Raw genomic sequence first — 25,238 nt, forward strand, 5'->3', positions numbered from 1 at the left:
CTTAGCTGAAGCTACTAGTATGTGTTTACACTTGTGATAAAAAACCGGCTGGCACTGAGACTCAGGGTCTGGGTCAGCTGACTCAGGCTCTCAGGGCCTGGGCTGGAGGCTATAAAATTGCAGTGTAGACATTTGGACTTGGGCTAGAGCCCCTGGCTGTGAGACCCTTCCCCCTTGCGGGGTCTCAGAGTCTGACCTGCAGCCTGAGTCCTGTGAGCCCAAGTCTTTTATTGCAGTGTAGACATTCCCATAGGGTCCTGGATTGTCCTAATGCCTGGGTTGTAGTTATAAAACACAAATAAATACAATGAATCTGAAAGAAAAACCAGACAATGTTGTGAAGTAGGTGTAGAGCCAAATTCTGCCCTCAGTTATAGTGATGCAACTCCACTGATATTTATCCCTACTGTAAATCCCTCATAGTTGATAACATTGTCCTTGTCTTCCTATCCATTTGTTTGTCCCTGTCTTATGCATGGCCAAGATTATCCATCACTTTTCAAGTTGTTACTTTAATTGACTTTCTGCAGCTCTATGTCAAATTCTGCCTAATTCCAGTCTCATAATTGTTTCCATAGCAACTAATATATTTTAAAGAGGAAAGAGCATGGCAAGACGGGGGACAGAAAACACAAAAATGTGGGCAGAATAAGAAATGTATGTGGCTTAACTGAAATATATGATAGAGGGTGGTGCTTTAGGGATTTTATTGTCACTTAAGTGGGATGACAGCATTACTCCCACTTGAGAGTCATGCTCTCATTTCATATTTAAGCCAATACAAATTCTTGAGCACCCTTCTCCATTATGTATTCTGTGTATGCTGAATAGGCCAAATACTGAGGTCTTTACTTGGGTTATACTCAGACAAGCTTCATTTATATCATTGGACTCTATGGAAGCTTGCCTGAGTTAAAAAGAAGTGGGAACTTCAGGAGTTGACTGTATCCTGAATATGTTTTCTTTTGTATGTATGCGTAGGTATATATTTTGGAGGTGATAAGGTTCCCTCAGAATCAGTTCTCATTCAAATTTGCACTTAAAACAGGACTAAAATCCCTGTATCTGATATTCTAAAGATTTAATTTAGTCTCCAAATTTAACTCAATCACTATTCATGGGCCTGTACATCTGCAACTTTGAAACCACTGGAAGAGTTCTTTTCCTTGTTTAAAAATGGTACATGGGGGGGGGGGGAGGAGTTGTTCTTGGGTCAAGAATAACATACATTCCGCTTCACCTGGACCAAATGTTTATTCCCCAGCTAGAGTGGAGATGCTGATAGGCCTCCGTTATTTCAATGTTTGTGGGTGCTGCTATTTTAAAATGTTTTCTAAGCTTCCCCTTTTTGGGAGCATCGTTCCCTGCCTTTTGTAGAGTGCAAGTTCATTATCTCTCAGTCAAGGGGATCCAGTTATGGAACCAGAAGGAATCAGGTGAATCCAGAATCTTGCGAACATCAGAACGACACTCACAACATTGACACCCCCTTCTATCCCTAAATCCCTACCCCCCACCAAAAAAAAAAACCCTCTACCCCAAGCAGAGTTTTGACCCCAGAAACAGAGAAGTGCCAGTGACTCCATGAAGTCCATTAGGGACTTGCTTTATTATTATTGCTTTTACATGAAGACCTTCATGGTCATTGGTGGCAGTATAAAATCCTAAGCTAGATAGGCGGGGCTGGGAAAGTTGAATAACAATATGGTGTAATAGACCTAATTCACCAAGGCACTTAAGCACGTGCCTAATTTTTAGCACATAAGTAGTCCCACTGAAGTCAATGTGTTAGGCTTGTCCTTTGCTCTACTGGGGCCTTCATTCACTTTATATACATTAGTTTGTTGCACGGGTGTTTTATAGTTGTCCATGAAGGGTCTGTAGAAGCTGCATGAATGGCTTGTAATTGTTAGACTTACTTATCAGTTTGACTGCTTAGGGTTCAATCCTACAAAGTTCTGAGCAATGAGCTCCCTTGGCAGCTCTTCTTAGCAGTGTTACTGGAGAAGCAGGGGCATGGAGACTGAACTAGGTCTTCAGGCTGGCTAGATGACAGATGTGGGGATCTGTGCTGTACCACATCTATGGCAAACTGGAGCTCTCCAGTCTCTGAAAGGGTCAGCTCAGCACCTTTCACAAGAACTAAACTCATTAATACATTCTTAGTAAATTCAATAAAAGGAAAGAAATGGTTGCACTAGTACTGAAGTGGTCTGTTATTAAATCTAGATGAGGACTATATGAGACTGGGGAACCTTGGCTGTAATGTATAGTCAGCAACGATTTTCCTTTCCCTCCAACTGGCTTTTTCCATATGGATGCAGTGTAATAAATTTGGAAATATCGGATCATACATTCACACAGCAGACATCAGCACAAGTATAAAAACATAAAGTAGCCCAGCCACAGATGACCCCCCCTCTGCGTGTCTAACTGTAGAAACTATTATGGGGAGGGTCCCTTTTTTTCTTCTTCAGAAACTTTTTATTGGTTTTCTTTAAAAGAGGGGCAAAGGCAATAAAAGAAGAACCATATGAGTTTAATTACTAGAGTAAATATACTATCAATGACATAATTTTTGACGTGCAGCAGAGAGGAACTCAAAACCAACAGTCATCTGAATGTTCACATCAGTCTAACATTTGGTAACAAGAAATGAAAAGAAAGCAATAGAAGCTCAGGGCATAACCTCATCCGCCCAAGTTTGGCTCAGTTCTAAGTGAGGGGTCTGAGCTACTGCCAATATATTCTAATGCTAGGAAGGAAACAAATACCATAGGGCAGTATTACAATTGCCACTAAATAAAAAAGCACTGATTCCAGTGCATAGAATCAAAGTAAAGAAGTCCATATGCTAAAGCCATCACCAATCTATGTCACGTAAGTTTCTTTGAGGCAAGTAGCATTTGATATAGAGAGCATATTGGAATCAAGGGTAAAATTCCATTCTCCAGTCTGCAGTATGAATATCTTCTCTGCACTGCAGCTTTCTATTGCATATTCTGTACTTGTTCCTCACCCTGAATAGCCACTAAATTCAATGAAAGTTCTGTGAGCATAATGATAATAGAATGTTTTAACGGTAATCCATGGTGTGGAGGATTATGGGAGAAGGGGGGAGACAGGGATATTGCCCTAAGTGGAAACCCAAAGCACAGAGCAAAAACACAAAGAGTGATGCTGGAGTAAACCCACATAACGAACTAGTCTATATCAGAGTCCACGGAATTGGATAGCTCACTATCTTTCTGCAGAGAGGTGAACTAGATAACTTTTCGATCACCTTTTGACCGGCTGTAAAAGGGTTTTCTTCTAGAGGGGAATCTCAGAACAATCTCAGAACAAACATCTGCTGGTTCTGTTTAGCTGCAGTTTTGCTGGATACAGTAAAGATATGTTCATACCTATTGCCGACAGGTGTTGTTTAGCTAGCATGAATCTACTCTGCTTCTTCAGAAGAGATGAATCTATAAGGTTACAGATTGAATGTGGACCCTTTAAGATCCAGCTTCTTAAATGTGCTCACTAATGTAAGGATTTGAGTAGGCATGTGGAAAGGCACATAAGTAATTAGGAGAGTGGGTCAGGAGTTTTCTCAGACTGAGCAGATTTCTTTTCAGGTAGTCTCTGGGTGATTATTACATAATTATATAATCTGTAGTCAGATGTATATAATCTGTAGGCAGTGGGGACCCAGAGTAATCCCAAGTTTCAGAGTAACAGCCGTGTTAGTCTGTATTCGCAAAAAGAAAAGGAGTACTTGTGGCACCTTAGAGACTAACCAATTTATTTGAGCATAAGCTTTCGTGAGCTACAGCTAGCTCACGAAAGCTTATGCTCAAATAAATTGGTTAGTCTCTAAGGTGCCACAAGTACTCCTTTTCTTTTTGCGAGTAATCCCAAGAGCTTCAAAATATTCTCACTCTCCAGACTCCATTTCTTCTGGCACTCCAGGCAGCCTGAAATTCTGGATCCTGGCTTTGTTCTCCAAGTCATCTTTTATTAGTATAAGGAGTGTTTCCATCTGTTACATCTGACAAAAAAAATCTATAGATATTTAAAGGAATTTTGGAAATGGAGAAGAGGCACTGGATTTTGAAGACTTTTTCCTAAAAATGGTAGACTGTAGATAACAATAGTTTTGATTATTAACATCCAAAATGTAAATCACGTGTTCTTTCTTTAGCACCTTGAAACAGATGTGAGAGAATTACATAAAAGATCTCTACATAGCTACAACTAACTTAGAACATTATGTTGCAGCTTCTTAATTTTTAAGAAATATATGTACTTTAATGAATAAAGGCAGCTGTCTTTAATTTCCCAAATTCATGTTCAAATGGGGGCTCCAAAAGGGAAGTATTTAGTCACATAGCTGACCTTTGTGCCACACAGAGCTATGCATTGCTTTCAATTCCTGTCCAGCATAGATCTGACCCCTAGCTAGCATATAATGAATTCATATTACGTTTAGATAGCTTGAGTTCATTATTTGGGCAAACAGTGAATTTCCCACTTTGAGAATGGAAGGAAAAAGTGCATAAGTGTTCAGCACTGGCAGTTGCTGAACACAGTCACAAGTGTTTACTCAAGTAGGCTATAGAAAACCATGCAATCAGTGCTAAATGGTGGGTAGATGTAGTGAATTAACCCCTTAATATGTTACTGTATAGGGCCAGGTGACCTTTACAAATGGTATCTGATTATTAAAACAACCAGCAATGAAAAGCAGACCAGGAATAGAGACTGTTAGGGTGTTGACACATCAAAGCTCTCTTTGCTCTGGGGTTACAGACAGAAAGGAGTAAGCAAGATAGCTCCAGTTTTTAATGTATGAAACTTTCATTATGACAACTGAAACCACACAAAAGTTGCCTGATTTCATATTTGATAATAAACTTTAGGCCTGATCTTGTCAAGTGCTGAGTGCCCCCAACTCCTGCTAAAAGTCACCTGTCTGAATTCAGGCCTTGAAACTCAGTATAGGTTAGCTAAATGTTACAACTTTTCAAGTGAACTTGGGTCCTGTTTCTATCAAACCTGCATCCAGTTTTGAGTGAACTGGAGCTATTTATGTTTTTGGGTTCCTTTTACCTCAAAACTCAAGTCTGTAAACTCAAGTGAATTGAAAGCAAATGAAAAGTTTACACAAGCCCCCGAGAACCAAAACTGCACAGCTGTAACCAAGGAGTAGAACTTTGCTTCGCTCTCAATAACTTATCAGTTGACACTCATTTCTCACTAAAGATGCCATTTCTTACTCTTCTAATAGCATAACGGATGCAGCCATGGAAATTTCTGAGACAACAAGGTAGGATGTGGTAACTCTCTAGCACAGTGAATTCTAAGAAGGCAATTCCTGATACAATTTGCCATGCCACAGAGCTGGCTTAGTGATTTTATTTCATACGTATTAATTGAAGAAAGACTTCGCTTGTATGTCTTTCCATTGGAACACATGTGGCAGCCCTACAACGAAAGCATGATTTTTTCCTTCCAAAGGCTTTTTCCTTTCCTAAAAAGCTGCATATGACAGTGGGAAGCTAATGGAATTTTCAAACAAAATTAATTGCAGACTTCATTCAAACTCTGTGTACTCTGGAGAGCTTCTATCCATGGCACCCATTTCCCTTTAACTAGAGATCTGATCCCTACTGGGACTGAAGGAAGAAGGTGGGCAAGACAGAATTAAGGCAGTTATAAGCCCAGACCCTCTGCTCTGAGCACACTATACAGAGGATAATGCAAAGAACTGACTACAAAAAATCAGTGAACTATTTTGCCTCTGTATGCAACAGCTGTACAGACAAGTGGAACCAAATGTGTAATATTTAAAAACTAATTCAGAGAATTGTAATACTTTCCTGAATTAGGTGTCCTGCACAATATTTTATATTTATGAATGGAAAATTTAACATTAGTTGGGATGAGAGCACCAGTGATGCCAACTTTTGCAATTTTATCACAAATTTTGTGTTATCTGGTGTTTTTCTTAAAGCTCTGGCTCCTGGAGTTGTGTTATTTTTCTGAGAACCTCATCTTTCACTTACAAAAAATTTTTGGTCTTCATGGTTGAGCAGAAAAATTTGAAAATGTGACTCCACTAAAGGCTCAAAAACCAGAAGTCAATAAAAACAGCTCAAAGTGTTCTTTTAAAAAACTCTCAACATTTTAAGCCAATCTCATGATTTTGGGGGGCCTGCTGCATGAGTTTTGAATGTTTGGGGTTGGCAATACTGGAGCACCTTTCCATGCTGTTACTTGCAGAGATATGAATTTCTTTAATTAGGTTAAAACTTGGTGTCTCAATCAGTGAAATAGAGTGAACCTGACAAGTGCACAAGGAGAAGCTGCTAGCCTGAAGTGGCTGAGAAAAATTGAATGACTTTGACCTAATAGGAGGAAGCAAGAGGTCTTGAGTAGTCAAGAACAAGTAGATGGTCTGAGGTGGGTTAAGAGAAAAAGTAATAGCTGAGTGTATGCAAACAGCCTAGAACACCAAGGAGAAAATACAGAGCTGGGGCAACCGAATATATGTCTGTTTCCCAGAGCAGCCTAAAAAGAAATGGCTAGCCTAGGGCAAAATGAGAAGAAGTTAGGCCTCCCACCCACCACATTGGATAAAAGTTAGTGATCAGCCCAAAGTGACTGTAAGAATTTGCTGCCCCTCATCAAGAAGCTAGGACTCTTTACTATATAAATATGGTATTGTGCACAAAAGTAAAATCAGGCCTCGTGGCCTATGACAAATGGAAACCTTTTTGTAATTAGTTTTGCCTTTATCTTCATTTAAACATATAAATATTGAGGGTTACCGTTTAAATCCAGACAAAGTTGTTGGCTTGCGAACCATTTCGAGCCACATAAATATAGTGAGGCTTCATAAAAAGTTGCCTGTGGCCTTGTATTGATTTTGCATTGTCACAATAAAGGAAGGTGAGAAAATGCCTGGTGTGGATATTCTGGGTCATTTGACTATTGGGAGTAGCTGTGAAAAAAAACTAAACCAGTTTCCAGAATAACTAGGTTTTATTTCAGATTTAGAGAGACTAATTCTTATTAAAGAAATGAATGGGTGACATATTTCAACTCCATTTACTGAAATGATACTGAGGAGGAAAAATATTAGTAAATGAGGAATACTCAGAGCTTAGGAACACTGTACTTTGTGATTCTTTTGGTCTTTGAATTTTCAGTAGACAGTAGCAAGGCAGACTTCTGTCTATCAAAAATTAATAATTTACTTGAGTTATTGCAGTAAAGAAGCAGAATATGAGAAGGAAGACAGAGAGAGAAAGACTGACAGTACATGAAAAACACCTTTAGTCACATAAAATCACATTAAAAACTATTCAAGAATGTTAAAAAATTACAATATATACACAAAAATATGTGAATAAAATAAAGCAAAACACATCTTAAGCAAACATTAAACAAGGATCAATAAAGCATCATCATCACCTGGTTCACTCAAAATATTGTTAATAACACCAAGTCAACCCAAAAGTGTCCAGATTACAAGTCAATCCGTAGCCAGGCCACAATCAGAGTGTGGAACAGCCCTAGCACATCACACCGCTCTGTCCCAGCCATTATGTTCTGGTGATATTTCAAAGGCTAGTGTTGCTTGACCCAGCAAGAAGTTAGCCAGGCAGGAAACAGGCTCAATGAGAGCACTGTATCTCACTGTGAGAATAAACAGGGACTTGGAGAGAACCAGTCCAAAACTGCTAAAAGCTGTTGCAAAAAAACAAAAAGAGAAATCCAACAGGGGCAATGTAGGAGAAAATGAAACACTGTGTCTGAAGCCAAACAGATGGGGCACTGCGCAGACACTTCAGGGGTAATGTGGTGCACAAAACAACTGGTTGCTACGATGCTGTGCAGGACCCTCCACTGCAAGTCACCGGAGCGCTTAGGAAGAGGAGGTTTGTGCAGCATCCTCCAAGCTGGGGACAGAGAATCCCCCAGGCTGCATCAGGACCATCAGAGAGGGTTGCATAATGCTGCCGCAGCTTGCCAGACATGCCACAGAACTGCCTCTTGGTTATGGTTATAAAAGGAACATTCACCGAACCCTTCCAAGACAACAATCTGCCTGTTGCACCAGGATCTCATCCACAGAAGGGAGACAACTAGTGAGGGGAACACAGGATACCTGCTGGAAGAACAGTCCCTGCAAAAACTTTTTGCAAACACTGAACAGCCTGCTGAGGGAACACACCTGGAATTCAGCCAGGACCTTGTCCAAAAAATGTACAGACCAGATTATGCTCTGAACAGCAAGAGCTCTCGGAGACTTCCAGATTGACCAACTAGGAACAACCATGTGGGACAGCTTGGTCAACCCACCCTGGGTAAAAGCTGTAATCAGGCTCCTGGAGAAAACTTCAGCGGGAAAATATGGGTTAAAAAACAGTGGCTCTTCCAAGAGCCATAAACTGGAAAATGCCTGGTCTGATTGCATGCTTTGCAAAAGTAGCTAGGTTTTCAAAAGACCATTATAGAATGGAGACAAAGCGAGCCTCTGTGATCGAGATGGCAAGGGATGTCCAGGCTTGCTGAACAGACTGGAGGTGACGGGATGCCTCCCTGCTGACTAAATCAGTGAGCCTCTAGCCCCCTTCATCTTGGCAGGAACAGCAAACAGGGTGCAACCAGTGGTAACTATTTAAAAATGGTTAATATGCCTCTGAATCTGGCCAAAAGTCTCAGGTGGAGGGGGTCCAGACACACTAGCCAGTTCCAGAAGATTGAGGCCACAAGATTGTTGGCAGTCAAAACCTACCTCCAAAAAAGAGAGTCCAGGAAGGAGCCAGTGCCATTTCTTGCAAATGCCCTTGCACCTTCTCCTCAGTCCCCACCCACTTCCTTAGCATATATTGTTCAGATCCAAAAAAGACCCTCAGCATCTTAATCCCAGAGGTGCCACTGCAATTGTTGAAATTCAAATCCTGTTATAATTCGGTATTAAAGCGGTAGTGGGAATCACAGGCAGGAAGAGGGAGAGACACACTGACAGAGACATAATGATGATCAGACAAGTGAGTGGGAAACATGGAAGACCAAACAAACATATTCACACTGGCCTTCATGTTATAAAAGTGATCCAGTCTAACCCCTGAGACCTGACTGGGAGTAGCCTTCAGCTAAGAGTACTGCCTAACAATGGGCTGAGAGAACTTCCAAACATCTACTAGCCCAAAGGTCTGCTGGAGACAATACAGTTCCCTGGATGACTGAGGGTGTGGCTCCTCATGGTTCATGTCTAAAACGTAATCTACAGTGGAGCTGAAATTTCCTCCGAGGACAATAATAGTATCAGGGTCACAGCCAAGCAGCACGGGCAAGTGTCTGCAGAAAGGACACAATCTCACCTCAGGGTAGGGGCATACACAGTAAAAAGATTTTAAAAAATAGTGCCAATACGTGTCTCCACCTAGAGGAACCAGCTCTGCACAATCTCCTTCACAGAAAGGATCAGTGCCCCTGCATCATGTGGAAAAAGAGAACAGCTACCCTAGCAGTGACATTGGAGCCGTAGCTTGAGAATGCTTTCACTTCCTATTCCTTCAACCAGTTCCCCTGATTGTCAGGGTCTCAGGGTGCGCCTCTTGCAAAAGGACAACATCAGCCCGTTTTTGTCTGAGAAATTCAAAGAGTTGTGTTCTTTTATGACCATCCTGGCATCTGTTAATATTTAGAGCCAAAATTGAGCAGCGCCATGAAGACTAAAAGCAGAAAGTCAAGCAGCAGAGAGAAACAATAGAAATTGGAAGTACTTTGAACAAGATGGGCCATGGGGAGACCTATATATCTTGAACAATCCCCAAGCTTCTGCACCTTTCTCAGCAACTTTTTGATATGGAAATGTTTCCTACGATCAACTGAGGTCTCTCTCAAGACAAGGGCAGCTGAATGAGCAAAGCACTGTAAGACATGGAAATAGCCCTGGACCCTTTAGTGCTGTCCAAAAAGTCACAAATCTCCTTCACGCTGTACCCACCCTGGCTGAGACATCAGGAACCAGTAAGGAGTCAGAGAGATTATCGTCATCCTCTTCATCTCCCTCAGACTCCACCTGCTCAGACAAATGTTGAACCGCGACTATAACATTCTCATCATTCATGAAGGAAGGAGATTCAGTGGGAGCAGCTGGCATGTCTGTTTTCCCAAAAAGGGTAGGCAGTGCAGCCTCAGATGGGGACTCAGCATCATCATTGCAGCATGCAGGATTGGGGGCTTGAGGACTCACCATGCCAGGGAAAGACAGTACCCCACTGGGAGCTCCAGGCATGGAGCTACCTCCCAGTGCAATGCTATCCTTCTGAGGACACACAGCTCCATCCTCAGCCACTGTCAGCAGATCAGGATTCCTCCAAAGTCTTAGCCACTGTTAGAAAGGAGTCACGCCTAAATCCATCTTGTTGGTCTGTTCTTCACCCACATCTCTACAATCTCTCTCTGCTCCCTATGCCGGGAGGTACTCCTCAATCTCCAGGACTTGTTTCTGTCCAGGCGCAAGTGATGGGGTCACAGCAGAGGTTCCACTGTGGGGGCTGCTCCCTAGACAATGGCAGACCACCTATGGTGAGGAGGAGGTGATAGAATCTGGCAGTGCAGATGCAGGCTCTGTTTTCTGCTGGTCCCTTGATTCCCCCAGCCCCCTTCCCATTTTCGTGGGGTCCCACTTCCTTACCATGGACCCCAGAGCCAGCAGTCCCTTGGCAGGACCCCCTCAAATGAAATATTTCTCCACAAAGGAAATATTTCATACTTTCAGAGGTAGCAAACACTGTCTAATCTGCCGCATCCATGTGGTGCTTTTAAATCAGGTTCAAGGAGTGTTCAGGGTTATTTGGAATCACATAAACCTGGTGCCAGAATGACATAACATGCCTCACCTCTGGCTTCTTTCAGCCTAACAGCAGAAACTACCTTTCCATAACAGGATAGATCATACACTAGGGTCTGATTGTGAAGGAAATGGGGAAACTTTGGAAAAACAGGAGTAAACAAGTAAACAACACAGTGCAAGAGACAGCAGGCACATATGAAACCCCATGCTTAGGGGTCAAACTGATAAACCTATCTGAATTAGACCCCATGAAGAAAACACCCCCACTTCCCAGGAAAAGGAGGGGGAACCAGCTACACCCCTAAAATAAACAGCAAGTAACAAAAAAAGGACAGACTAATAGAAACGCAGCTAGTGTACACAGCACATGCCATGCACAGCCTCACTCTCAGAAACTGCCACAATCCCAAGAGAGAGAGAGAATTTAAGTTACAGGCTAAACAGATTACATATGACTTTCCTTGGGCTAGCCAGATGGTTATTGTTTTAAAAGGTACCAGTCATCATTAGACATCACAGAAATGTGTTTGTAATTCCATTCAGGCTGTGGTTAGAGAGAGATGGCTCTTAATTTTAAAAGTTGTGATTATGTATTGAAACTAGATTGACTGATACCAAAATCTGGATCGCTCTTTTTCACTTTTTTTTTTAACATATAAACCAAAAACTGTCTATGGGATAAATTGTGAAAAGTGCAGTGCCAAATGTGAAGACGCCCGCCTGCGTTTGAGGAAGGCTTCTTTTTACAAATGATGGCAACTAGTAAATGGCCATGTTTTATCTATGAATGTCTTTTTTCTCAAATGGAACCACTTGTGTAATTAATATAATTTTTTCAGGTATTTTAGTGGCATTAATGTTATTTAAATCACTATCGCTATCTCTTCATTGATTTTTAGACTCTATTCCTACATTTGGAGATCTGAGTTTGATAGTTTGAAGACAGCAAATGTAATAAATGTTGGGCTCAAACAGCCAGTTTACTGCAAAGACAGGCACGGAGAAAAAGAGAGATACACGAAAATGGGCTAAAATCTGGGAGCTCAACTCCAAACTTCTTGAAAGCCTTATTAAACTCATGCATGTGTAGGGACTGTAGAACCAGACCATGTAGAAACATGCTTATGTGTGTTGTAACATCCTTTCACTCTCAGATTACACTAACTGGTCCAGATATATGAATTCAGCCATGCTAACAGCCAGCAGTGGGAGTGGTCTGCTGTGCGCACCCTGACCAAATGCTGAGATCAGAGGATGATTTTACTGCCACAAAGTTTGTGGTTGTAAATCTGCAGGAAGCAACACTCTACAACACTCTACTTTGCTACAACATGGATGGAGCAAACAATCCAGATTCCACAGGAGGTGGAATACATGGTGTGCACAGAAAACACTGCTCCTCCAGATTACTGTCACACTCCAGCTGCCAGATTAAGACACGAGAGTGAGTGCACCAAACTCAGTAAGTCTAAATGTCATATGGACTTAGATATTGATATGGCATCCACAGCTGATGTGCAGATATACACCATTGTATAACTAGCTGCCAGTACCTGAGGTCAACAGCTACTCCCACCCTCACAGTCTGCCAGCTGACATATAATTCCAACCCCAAGAGGCCGTCAATGCACATCTGACACAATCTGTATCTTGCAATACTGTGCTTCCCCTCCATGTCTTTAGAATGTATTTGTGTATGGTAACATAGGCTGCTACTTGCCTCACTGAAACTGAGTAGTCCTGCCATGTCTCTTGTGTGCTCCTCGAGATAGCTGAAGCCCCTAATTTAGCTTCTGGAAACTGCTTGAATTTTCACTCTCTTGGGCTTGATTTTGCTCTCACTTATGTTCGTGTAAATCAGTAGTATTACTGAGGTCAGTAGGATTACAGTGGTGTCTAAGGCCTTCTTTATGGATCTATTTTAACATTGGTTCAGCATGTGCTATAGGATTTTTCCAAAACCACACCTCCTTTCTACCAGACAACACCCACTTATCCCATAGCACCTTGCATGCAGAGTCCAGGTGCATGGCTGCATGAGAGAGCACACAGTGTTGCAAAATGTCTTCCATTCCTTTTGCACAGTTTTCCTGGCAATCCATGGGGCAAACAGACCCTCTGAATTTGAGGGACACAATTTAGCTGATACCAGACATTAATCTGCAGTGCCTATCTAGATTATCATGCTGTTGGTAGTTCATTTCAAAAGATTATCATGGCCATAATTACAATTTTCTCACTATATATTCAATTTCTAAATTCGCTAAGAGTGTAAGAATGTAACTGTATCGTTCTTGTACATTGATCTCTTATTTTCTTATGCATGGCTTTTCAGTTTTGCTTTTGTCTACAACCTGGTATCTCATGAAGAAATGAAATTTGTGTTTCAGTAATGGTCCATGGAAATGGCAGATTTAAAGAGTTCCCTTTTTATTTGTTCCATGGACTCACCTAATAGGATTTAAGTTGGTTTACAAGGGTCAGAGTCTAATAAAAATAACACATGCTTCTGTTTTGGGGCAGGCTCTAGAAAGCTGGTTTTCCCCCCAAATACTTTTAGAGGACTTTCAGAAACTTCATCTTCTTCAGCATGAAAGCCAGACATTTTTAAATAGAATCTGGTCTCTAATTACTCTATTATTCAAGTAACACAGCAGTGAAAATTATAGCTATAAGGTCAAATTCTGATTGTTACGTATGTTTGGACTCAGAGACATCCATATAATTCCTCACATGTTATAAAGAGAAGATTTTAGACCTGTGTAGAACGTGTGGAACAAATCTGAAACTTTTCCTTTTATGGACAACTATTTCTGTCTTGTTATATTTCCATCAAAGATGCAGCTACCTGTCTTTAGGTGAGTGACATTATTGGCAATGGCAGTGGTTGCATTGTGTGGAAAAGAAGGGACTGGCAGTTTACAGGCTTTGTGCTGACTACTGGTTTTGCCAGGCCTGAAGTTAGCACAGTGGTGATTAACAGATCACTATGACAGTGACTAATGCTGGAGTGCCAAGATCCAGAGAGGTGCCAAAATATCCAAGAACAAAGAATAGCTGCTGAACTAATGCCTTCATTGTTTCACTTACTGCTTCAGATAGGGCTACTTTCTTACTGACACCTCAACAAATGCAGAAAGGATACTTAATGAAACCGGGAATATTGGAGCGCAAAGAGTGCTCAGCTAGCAGCCTGATCTTTCCTCCTCTGAAGTGTGCTTCCCTTCCTGAGGAGCCCCACTGAGGCCTTAGGGATTGGGATTACCCTTGTGCAAACCTAGCACAATGTGGCATAAATAGAATGCGACATGAGGCTTAAAGTGTAAAGAAGATGCTTCTTTTTTTTGTTCTTGTGTCTTGTGTTTGCTGTCTAGTTGGATATCGGATGCTTGTATATCCAGTAGACTAGGGAATTTGCATATTTTCATAAATGCTGGAGGCCTACAGCTGCTTCCATACTTTTACTATCTACAGAAGTTGTCCTGTGACTGATAAAAGTTCCTCATTTATTTGCAGGTATAATACCTTGCCGAGTAGAAGAACACTAAAAAATTCAAGATTAGTGAGTAAAAAAGACGATGTTCATGTCTGCATCATGTGTTTACGTGCCATAATGAATTACCAGGTACTTGCATTCCAATGATTTTTGACAAAATAACTCTTTTACTTTCTGGAGGTGGAAGAAGAAGCTAGGCATATTTTTAAAAATAAAGCAGATGTGAAAGCTTAATTTCTTACTATACAGTATATTTGCTATATTTATATTCAGTCCATTATAGGCCAAATTCTGTTCTCACTTACATGGAGGCAGTTTTCATTAACTCAGTGGAAGCTGCACTCCTGTAACTGAGATCAGCCCAATATATAGACTTGATATGTGTGAAGATTAATGGGAATTATACAGAACAGTTAGAATGTTATGCAAATGGCAGATATCAGATTTCTCTCTATGTGCATACTGCAAAGCAATAATAATAAAACTGCAAGGGAAAGAGTAAACTAGATCAAAATGAATCTTTATTTCAGAATTTCTCTGTATTGTCACTGTGAAGTTGTGGTCATACAGCACATTCTTGTGGTTTCAGACACTCCGGATTTTCTCTGTAACAATTGCTGTTAACTGTTCCATATTTCCAAAAAAAGCTTCTCAAAAACATTATCTTTTTTTTGCCTTGTACAACCTCTGAAGTATTATTTCTAACCATTTATTTATTTAGGAAGTATTAACAAGTTTACAAACCCTTGCCATGAACATATCAGAAACAACACAGTTGTTACAACAGTGAGCTGTTGTTTACAAGAGACATATAGGAATATAGTAATAAGATCTCTGTTTAACAGGGTGTTTCCATATTACAGAGTGAGCATCATTACAAAACCTGTGACATGTCATTTCTGCTTGCACATATTTAACCGACAGGCATGTCTATCAAAAGTTAATATTAAAAAAAAATGGACAGAGGTGCGGGGTTTTTTTGCAGGTGAATGTACTTTGAGTATTGAATAAATGACAGCTAAATATCTAAGTATCTATTTGTCCTCTATTTTGCTGCACACATAATTGGTGCATTCATTTTTCCATCACCACAAGCTTCAGTGTTTTTTAACCAACCCTCTACAGTTGGACTATTTTTCTTTTTTCAATGAGAGACTGTCAGTAGTCTAGCTGCTACTAGTAGGTGAGAGAGAAATTCTGCATTTCCTTGTGTGTGACCACTTCCACCAGGAAGCCCCAGGAGGATTACCAAAGGATCCTTTGGTAATAAATATCCAACAGTTTGTGTTATCTGGTTACGGATTGCGTACCAAAACTTTCTAATGACTGGACATGTCTGAGAAGTATTTCCGGCACCAGCGTATAGGGTAAATTCTGCTTCTGGTTATACCATAGCCAGAGGAATTTGCTGAAGTATTGAAAATCAGTGGCTTTACCCCAGGTTTACACCCATGAAATTGAGAGTGGAATTTAAACCTATGGGCCAGATCCTCAGCTGGTGTAAAGCAGCATAGCTCCACACATCTCTAATGAAAAAAAGCATGGATAATGATCTATTGCTATAATAATTAATGTTTTTCTTAATTCAGTTATGGTTTTCTGCATATTTAAAACACATAAACAGTAATTGTCTTACAAATATTATAAACCGTTATATAGAAATATAGATATGTGTGTGTTAGAACACATATACTATTCTGTATTGGATTAGAAGCTCTTTTTTGAAAGGTAAATGACACGATTGATCAAAAGGTCCAAAATTGGGGGAGGGGGCAGGGGGAAAATAGAAAAAAGAAAAGGATGAGGGGCTGGCAATGGGCATTCCAGAAGATTATTAGTCTGTGTCTGTCAGATGCCTCACAGCCAAACCAAAAGTACTTTCCATACTGCTGGTGGAAGAACAGTTGGTATGTACAATATTAAATGTAAATGTGCTGACTGATACTGTAAACTTGACAAAGTTTTGTTTGGCATACAAAGCTATGAAGCGTTGCCAGAATTGGTCATAGATATGTAATTTACTGGAATTTTTGAAAGAATAATTGCAGTCTCAAAACTGAAACAGTGTTTCCCCTTCCCATTTCAGTATGGATTCAATATGGTCATGTCCCATCCACATGCTGTTAATGAAATTGCACTAAGCCTGAACAACAAGAATCCCAGGTAAGATGTCAGGAATTGAGAACCTGGGTAAGTAAAGAATATACTGCATTTGATGGCTTTTACAGATGCGTTTCAAACTTGCCTATGAACAAGTTTTTTGCACCAGAATAACTAAATCAATTTAGATGCAATGGTGCAACCTCTAATGTAGATAAACAAACTAGTTAAAATTACACTGAAACCAGGTTTCAGAGTAACAGCCGTGTTAGTCTGTATCCGCAAAAAGAAAAGGAGTACTTGTGGCACCTCAGAGACTAACAAATTTATTTGAGCATAAACTTTTGTGAGCTACAGCTCACTTCATTGGAGGCATTCAGATTGCATCCGATGAAGTGAGCTGGAGCTCACAAAAGCTTATGCTCAAATAAATTTGTTAGTCTCTAAGGTGCCACAAGTCCTCCGTTTCTTTTTGCTGAAACCATGTTTACTTAAGCCTGTAATTACTAGTAATATACCGCATGGGTCTGTAATTAGGCGTTTGGACAGGTGTGACTACATTGATTTTAAATTGATTTAGATATTATAGGGAAAGGGGTGAAATCCTGGCCCTGTTGAACTCAATGGGAGATTTGCTATTGAATTCAATGGATCCAGGATTTCACCCAAGGTTTATAATACAGACAAACCCTTAGACACCCAACTGTTTTAGAACCCAGCACGGGTTTTGTAAGAGAGCTAGCGAGAACAATGTTATTGCTTATTAAAGTAGAAGTTCCTTGGCTTGTGAGCTCTTCAGAACAGGGACTGTCTTTTATTCTATGTTTGTACAGTGCCTGTACAAAGTGGCTTCATTCGTACTTGGGTTCCTCGCTGCATGCTTACTCCTCTCTCACTCCCCACACACTCTTGCTCTGCTGGGAGTTGCCAAGCTAAAGTTTGGATCCCCAGAATTTCCAGATCTCAGGACCCTGAGAAATTATTGAATGTTGGTTGAAGCCAAATATGAGAAACAGTCTTTTGTATACAGTGAAAGATAAAACTACAGAAAGCGAGGAAAACTGAGACCATATCACTACAGTCTTTCTGCAGTGCTTCCTCTTTAGAATGTAGACATCTGAAATTATGTTGTTCTGGTCGAAGTTGGTGCATGACTTTCTGTAGTCAGACGTGTGGAAAGGTGTGAAAACGATATTGCCAAGTCTCACAATATTATAAGTCACAGGATATTTAGTGGGGTTTTTTAAAGTTCCATCTCTAGTAATCAGGTGATTATTTAAGAATCTCAGGTTTCATTTTTTAATAAAGCTAAGAACCCCAAAGAATCATAAAGCAGAAGGCAAAAGTGAAGAAACCAAAATGTATTATGGTTTAAAATCTTATGATTTTTAAGCCACTCTCATGATTTTGGGAGCCTGGCTTGTGAGCTGAATGGGTGAGGGTTGCTGTTCTGTGGAAAGAGGGAAGCAGCAGCTCTGTGCTTTGTCCTCCGTATAACCAAGCACCATAACCATACACACTGTACCACTGGAGATCCACAGACATTAGTGGGCTAATTGGAGGGTGGACTCAGGGAGTAGACATAATTTCAGCATGTTCCTCTTGTGCCCAAATGGATGCGACCAAAGCAACATTAATTGTCCCTCCTGCCTGCCAGCCCAGATGGAAATGGTGTAGGATGCACATACCAATGGCAGACTTTGCAGCTATGGGAGAGATGGCTGCTGCAATCAGTCTGGAGGAGTTCAGGATCCTCATGATCCCTCTGCACACCAGATGGGTCCTGGGAATCTGTGGGTTAGTGGGCCTTGCCCCTTCCTATCTATAATCAGTATGAATCCCTCTACTTGAAGGGGAGGACGTGAATGATATTCCATTATAAGAACTCTTTGAACCTACTAGCAGAGTTTTGATCCTCCTGTGGGTTTTTGTGGGGCAGGGAAAAAACTGGCAATTAGAATCTGATTTAAAAATATAAAAATCCATTCAGGATTGTCGGGAAAGTGAACATTTTATCTGTGTCCAGCTCTTACTGTAACAGTTTAAAAGCTAAATGGCATCTCCATCTAAGGCCCTGATTCAAGAAAGCACCTAAGCATGTGATTAATTCCTTATATGTCTTTGTGATTTTACTGCCTGTCAGTAGTTCTTCCGGACAAGGCCATACGAGTGCCCTTGCCTTAGCTGTGCAATGCAAGGAGTATGATATGTTACAGGCACTTGGAGTTTGTTGCATGCTTTTCTATCAGCAATATTTTAGATTAATTATTTTTCTTTTTACGGATGAAAGGGAATGATCTTCGTGTGAGCTTGGCCGCCATCCAGCTTGCTCAGAATTTCCCACTAAGGAGGGAAAAACATGATAAAACATCGCATAATTCAGTGACGATAGGCACCTCTTGTTATATTGTAGTATAAATAAAATAATTGTCATGGAGGATTTTTCACAATTATATCTAGGAAAACCGTAGATTTGAATCAAAAGCACATTCCTTTAATGTTGAACTTTTAGGGGAAATATGCCACATTATGGTAAAAATAGCTGACCAATAATAGCTGTTCATGATGTGTATGAATTTTGTAAAGTGATCCCCCTTTAAGTATATATATATAAAACCACTCACCTGAATTATGGAGTGCCAAGTACTCTGGATCTGAAGATGCTCAGAATGTTGCAGGAGGTTCTCAGCACCTTGCAGAATCAGGCTTTCAAAGCGACTTAAAGGGTAAAAAGATACTGAGGGCAAATAATTGTATTGAGTCATCACATCCATCTTGCAAATGAGGTAGAAGCTGAATCATTACTTTATTGTCATTAATTCTTGTGTTTTCTTTCTTTTTTAACAGAACAAAAGCCCTTGTCTTAGAACTGTTAGCAGCCGTTTGTCTTGTCAGAGGAGGGCATGAAATTATTTTATCTGCGTTCGATAACTTTAAGGAGGTATGTTATTCTGCTTCATCAGAGCCTGATGTGCATACATATAGTTTTGCTATGGTCTGCTGGAGCTTCATGGTTTATCTTAATTTCCTGAGGTATGGAGAGTGGCTGATGTTCCACAAACTACTTAGAGATCAGTGACATAAACAGAGGGTTAGGGCCTGATTCTGATCTGACACCAGTTCTACTCCATTCAGCTCCAGTAGTGTTAATCGTCGTTCAGGCTGAAATTAGTGAGAACAGAATCAGGTGATGCTTTGATGAAGTGATAAGTCTCATAAGAGCTTCTGTTTCCCACATTTCACACCTAAATTTAAAGTGTTTGTTTTTATTATATGACTCTTAAGATACAAGTAGAGATGAACCCATGTGGCAGATTTTGGGTGCAGATTTGAATGTCTCCCGAGTTGCAGGAAGGAAATGGATTCAGATTCAAATTTTGAACCCATCTCTAAATATAACCAGACTTTCCATTCTTCTGCTTGTGGAACTCCCTTGAAGTCCATGGGAGTGTAAATCAATATCAGGATTGTCGTCATTTCAGAAGAATCTGACTGTTCAAAATGAAAGCTAAAAATTCTCAAAAACTCTTAACATAATGTTACCTCCTGTACGTTCATCTGTTTACACTCAGTTTTCCTTGGGCTGTCCTTACCACTTACATATTGGCTATCAAATATGACATAGCAAGATAGGAGACTGAGGCCTCCTATTTCATTCATTTTAATTAGATGTGACAAAATATAGTATTGGATTCACTATTGCTAAGTTCAATTTTTAAAATAGCATAGAAATTCAAATCAAAATGATATGAGCTGGGATATAAAACACAAATTTTCAGGTTGATTTGCAGAACTGAAATAGCTGGCATGCAGTAATTCTGTGCACTCTTGACCAACAGTTTGTCTATATTAGAGCTGGAGGTGTGATTTCCAGCTTGCGGAGACATACCCGTGTTAGCTCTCATCGAGCAACCATGCTAAAAATAGAAGTCTAGCCAAAGTGGTGGGAGGGGATATCCACCTGAGATGCAGTTTAGGATCCCTTTTATAGGTTCTCAGATGAACCAAACACAGTTTTTGTTTCTAAATTGCTCTTCCACTTTATAGGGCCATTTCCCAAAGTTCTGAGTGCAAAACTACTTTTGCCATCAGTGGAATTTCACATGTGGAGGGATTGCAAAATCAAACCTCGGGGTGGAATCCTGACCCTCTTGAAGTTAATGGCAAAACTCCCATTGACTAAAGTAAAGCAAGGTTTTCTTCCTGGGTGTTGGAGATATATACGTTTGGGTTCATCATTAAAGAGAAAATTGTTGCTTCACCAAGTTTGATCTAAAATTGTTAGAATTTGATGAATACCAACTAGATTGTGAACAAATGTGGGGTTTCTTTTGTTTTGTTTTTTATTAAATCCTCCATTGCTGTTGAGATAAAAAATATAAATATTTTTCAATTGTCCAACCCAGAAAGCAAGTGTAAGCTCAGTCATTTGGTTGTTCTGCAGTGAGAAGCTAACACACATTGAACTAAATTCTAATGCAGAGAACTCCTCTGTTTCTGAAAGGTTGTCATACAGCCCCTAGCTGGCTTCCCAGAAACTTGCCATCCATTTTCCACCTCATAATGCCTCGCTCCTCCCTAACCATGTAAACAGCAGGAACATTTTTATTTCTGGCGCTTTGTTTCTTTAGCTAAGTAAAATGTATATGTTGGGCCAGTTAACTGTGACCCTTTACATACCGCAGCAAAAATAAATGTCTGATTCACAACAATCTTACTTGCAATTTCATCTCAATTAATACATGACTATCTTATCAGCTGTAGTACTTAAGGTGGGATTTTCAAAAGCACTCTGTGTTAAGCTAACTGTGCTCCCACTGAAGTCACTAGTAGTTTTACCTTTACTACCTTTAGCACATAGTCTGATAGTAAAATTATGCTTTCAACCACACTGATGGAAGTTGTTCCCCCCACAAAAAATTGCTTTGCATTTTGGGAATTCTCCCAACTAGAATTCGGATGTAAAATTACACCTATTATTATGCAACTTTAGCATACCTATAGTTGCTGGACAGCTGTAATTTCAGATTCTGAGCATAATTTTGAAAGTGGTCTCCACCTTGCATCTACTGCACCCTCAATCTTGGCATGGTTTTGTACCTAGAACTACATAGGAATGTATTTGATGTCATTTACACGTCTGCTTCCATGATTGCACTTGTATGTCAGGTAATTAGAGATATAAATGACATTATTTGTGCCTGTAGATAACTGTGGTTATAACCCTGTGCCTGTCAATTGTAGTGACACAATGGAAAAATGGTACATTGAAATCAGGCACTCTATCCACAGATTGAAAAAGAATCGTGGTCCTGTTGTGTAGGCACAGAACTGGGTATTGGAGTTTTAATCTAGCTCTTTCACTTGTTCATTTGTGGCTTTGGGCAAGTTACTTAACATCTCTGACATACAAAGAAAAGGAGGACTTGTGGCACCTTAGAGACTAACAAATTTATTTGAGCATAAGCTTTCATGAGCTTCAGCTCACTTCATCGGATGCTGCAGCTCACGAAAGCTTATGCTCAAATAAATTTGTTAGTCTCTAAGGTGCCACAAGTACTCCTTTTCTTTTTGCAAATATGGACTAACATGGCTGCTACTCTGATCTCTGACATAGTTTGCACCTTTGTAAAAGGAAATGAATAATACAAATGAACATAATGAGAATGTTGTGAGGAATAACTGGATAATGTTTGTGAAGGGCTTTAAATACAGAAAGTGCTGACTGAGTGCTAAATACAGCATCATTATTCCAGTTTAAAATTCTGTATACAGAAGTATTGTAGAAGGGAGGTGTCAAGGTTCCTCCTCCACTCTGAACTCTAGGGTACAGATGTGGGGACCTGCATGAAAACCTCCTAAGCTTACTTTTACCAGCTTAGGTTAAAACTTCCCCAAGGTACAAATTAATTTTACCCTTTGCCCTTGGAATTTCCACTGCCACCACCAAACTTTAACTGGGTTTACTGGGAAACATAGTTTGATCACATCTTTCCCCCCAAAATCCTCCCAACCCTTGCACCCCACTTCCTGGGGAAGGTTTGGTAAAAATCCTCACCAATTTGCATAGGTGACCATAGACCCAAACCCTTGGATCTTAGAACAATGAAAAAGCATTCAGTTTTCTTACAAGAAGACTTTTAATAGAAGTAAAAAGAAAAGGAGTACTTGTGGCACCTTAGAGACTAACCAATTTATTTGAGCATGAGCTTTCGTGAGCTACAGCTCACTTCATCGGATGCTGTAGCTCACGAAAGCTCATGCTCAAATAAATTGGTTAGTCTCTAAGGTGCCACAAGTACTCCTTTTCTTTTTGCAAATACAGACTAACACGGCTGTTACTCTGAAACCTGTCAATAGAAGTAAAGGAATCACCTCTGTAAAATCAGGATGGTAGATACCTTACAGGGTAATTAGATTCAAAACATAGATAATCCCTCTAGGCAAAACCTTAAGTTACAAAAAAGACACACAGACAGGGATAGTTATTCTATTCAGCACAGTTCTTTTCTCAGCCATTTAAAGAAATCATAATCTAACACATACCTAGCTAGATTACTTACTAAAAGTTCTAAGACTCCATTCCTGTTCTGTCCCTGGCAAAAGCAGCATACCGACAGACACAGACCCTTTGTTTCTCTCCCTCCTCCCAGCTTTTGAAAGTATCTTGTCTCCTCATTGGTCATTTTGGTCAGGTGCCAGCGAGGTTACCTTTAGCTTCTTAACCCTTTATAGGTGAGAGGATTTTTCCTCTGGCCAGGAGGGATTTTAAAGGGGTTTACCCTTCCCTTTATATTTATGACAGGAGGTAATTGTTAGGAATTACAGACTAGTTTGGCAAGTCACTACATAATGCATATCACTTATCAAATCAGCCTGTGAACCTTTGTAATCACTTCTCTATAGGTATTTATAGTCATTATGTGTCACAAATAAGTCAAAAGTTACTTTTACTGTCTCCTATAATTTTTTTAATATAACTTCTTGTTGCTGTTTTATGTTTCTCTTGCAGCTAGTTTTGAGAGACTTTTATAACCCAGTTTGTATTTTGTTGTTTATTTACTTGTGTCATATTCTGTTTGATCAAGTTGTTCTGTAGTAATGGAGCTGTCTGAATGTTATCATTGGAGTTATAGTGCAAAGAGTGATTTTATGTCCATAAATTCTGTTTCTAACTATTTTTCTATTTGTCTGATTCTGATATTTATTTCTTGTTCTGTTTTCCAGTTTGTTCTGGTTCAAGAATTAGTTTTCAGTAATGATTTCAGGGCTTTATGCTCTGACTTTTTTTTAGCCAGTCATATTACAGACCTCTGAGTCATTGACATGTAAAATATTTAATGGCAGATTTATAGCAGTATAGCTTTAATTTAAAATACTGTGAGCATAATAATATTATTATGGCATCTTTAACTATATGTTGTAATTCTGCCACAGTTTCATTGTGGTTCTTTCATCAGACACAGTATAAAAAAGGAAGACAGATTAGACCTTGTCAAGCTAGACCTCTGCCATTTTACTTGCATGCCATAAACTAGCTTCAAAAGAAACCTGAACTGAAGTCTGAAACTCATTCTATGTAAGTCAGTAAAGAGAACAATACATTTCAGACTAAATTCTCCTCTCATTCACACCAGTGCAAGGCAGGAGGAATATCAGCGATTTCAGTAAACTTGTTTTCAAGTTTATGCTGACATGCAGAATTTGGCCTTTAGGCTTTGACTGTGCAGGGACAGTGCTGGTAGTCTGAAACAGTTTTCAAGAATCCATTTTGAAAATGTTTTAAAGAATATGGCTTTTCTGGCTAGGGCCAGGCAGTCTGACTGAGGCATATGTTTTTTTTTCTTTTCTATTTCTTTTTTTAAAAACCTGGCTGATAAAAATTATTTTTGTCCAGTGATTGCACCTGAAACCCTTTGCAATATTGGTTCTTGAACCCAGGCAGTTTCCAGTGTAGACAGAGAGCCTGACTCAGCTCAAGGGCTTATTTGTTTTCTGCAGAATAATTAAAGCAATGTCATAACTGATTATTTCTGAAACAGAGCCATGTGGATATACTAAAGCCAAACTGTTGCAAACTAGAATATTGAGGAGGTACCAAACCTTAATGTAGCATATCCCTGAAGGGAAAAAATATCTATGAATCTCATGCACCCAAAGGGGAATGGAAACGAAGCAGGAAGATATGGTTCAGAATTGATGGAGAAATAGGGAGCCCTGTCCTGAATATGTTTGTTAGAGGGCAGAAGAGTATGTTTCAATCAATTGCTCTAATCATAGGTATTCCAAGTTGTGGGGGCAGGTTGTACATTCAAGCAGAAAGAAAAGATAGGCAAGGCTGAGCCCACACAGAAATCTCTGTGTAGTGAGGAACCATCAGTATCTCCACACTTCTCATCAGTCTCCACTTTTAATAGTCTGCGTTTTGTACAATTGTCATTCTCAGTAATTTGGACCAGAAGATGGTAGTTGAGTGTCACCAACTAGCGGTTATTCTGTTGCAGTTCATGTACCCATTTGATGAGTTGCATTCCACAGCCTAGAAGCTATTTGGTAGTACCATTTCTGTTGCAGTCCTCTGGGATGGAGGTTTTCTTGAAGAGCTTGTCCAAATTCTGGGTCTTGCACATTTCCTTCATTCCATTATAGAGGTGAGGAGAATTAATTCCTGTGTCAAGGTTCTTAAATTAATCTAATCCATTTTCAGGAGGAGTAAATCTAAGATAAAGATGAAAGAGAGCCTGAATAGGGTTTGAAGAGTCCATCTCCTGCCTCTTTCTGGAC

At 39.9% G+C, this 25,238-nt stretch overlaps 1 protein-coding gene across 8 annotated transcripts in view; it reads left to right on the forward strand.

Annotated features, from left to right (window-relative positions):
- FMNL2 (formin like 2) overlaps nucleotides 1-25,238 on the forward strand; it is a 259,334-nt gene that overhangs the window by 176,063 nt on the left and 58,033 nt on the right. For all 8 annotated transcript variants that reach the window (XM_084643238.1, XM_084643243.1, XM_084643237.1 and 5 more), the window contains exons 7-9: nucleotides 14,375-14,483; nucleotides 16,441-16,517; nucleotides 19,302-19,395. In XM_084643238.1, coding sequence (XP_084499364.1) covers nucleotides 14,375-14,483; nucleotides 16,441-16,517; nucleotides 19,302-19,395 — 280 coding nt within the window. The remainder of the gene's footprint in view (nucleotides 1-14,374; nucleotides 14,484-16,440; nucleotides 16,518-19,301; nucleotides 19,396-25,238) is intronic.

Source organism: Lepidochelys olivacea (genome assembly GCF_965140295.1).
Source record: "Lepidochelys olivacea isolate rLepOli2 genome assembly, chromosome: 11".
Taxonomy (NCBI): Eukaryota; Metazoa; Chordata; order Testudines; family Cheloniidae; genus Lepidochelys; species Lepidochelys olivacea.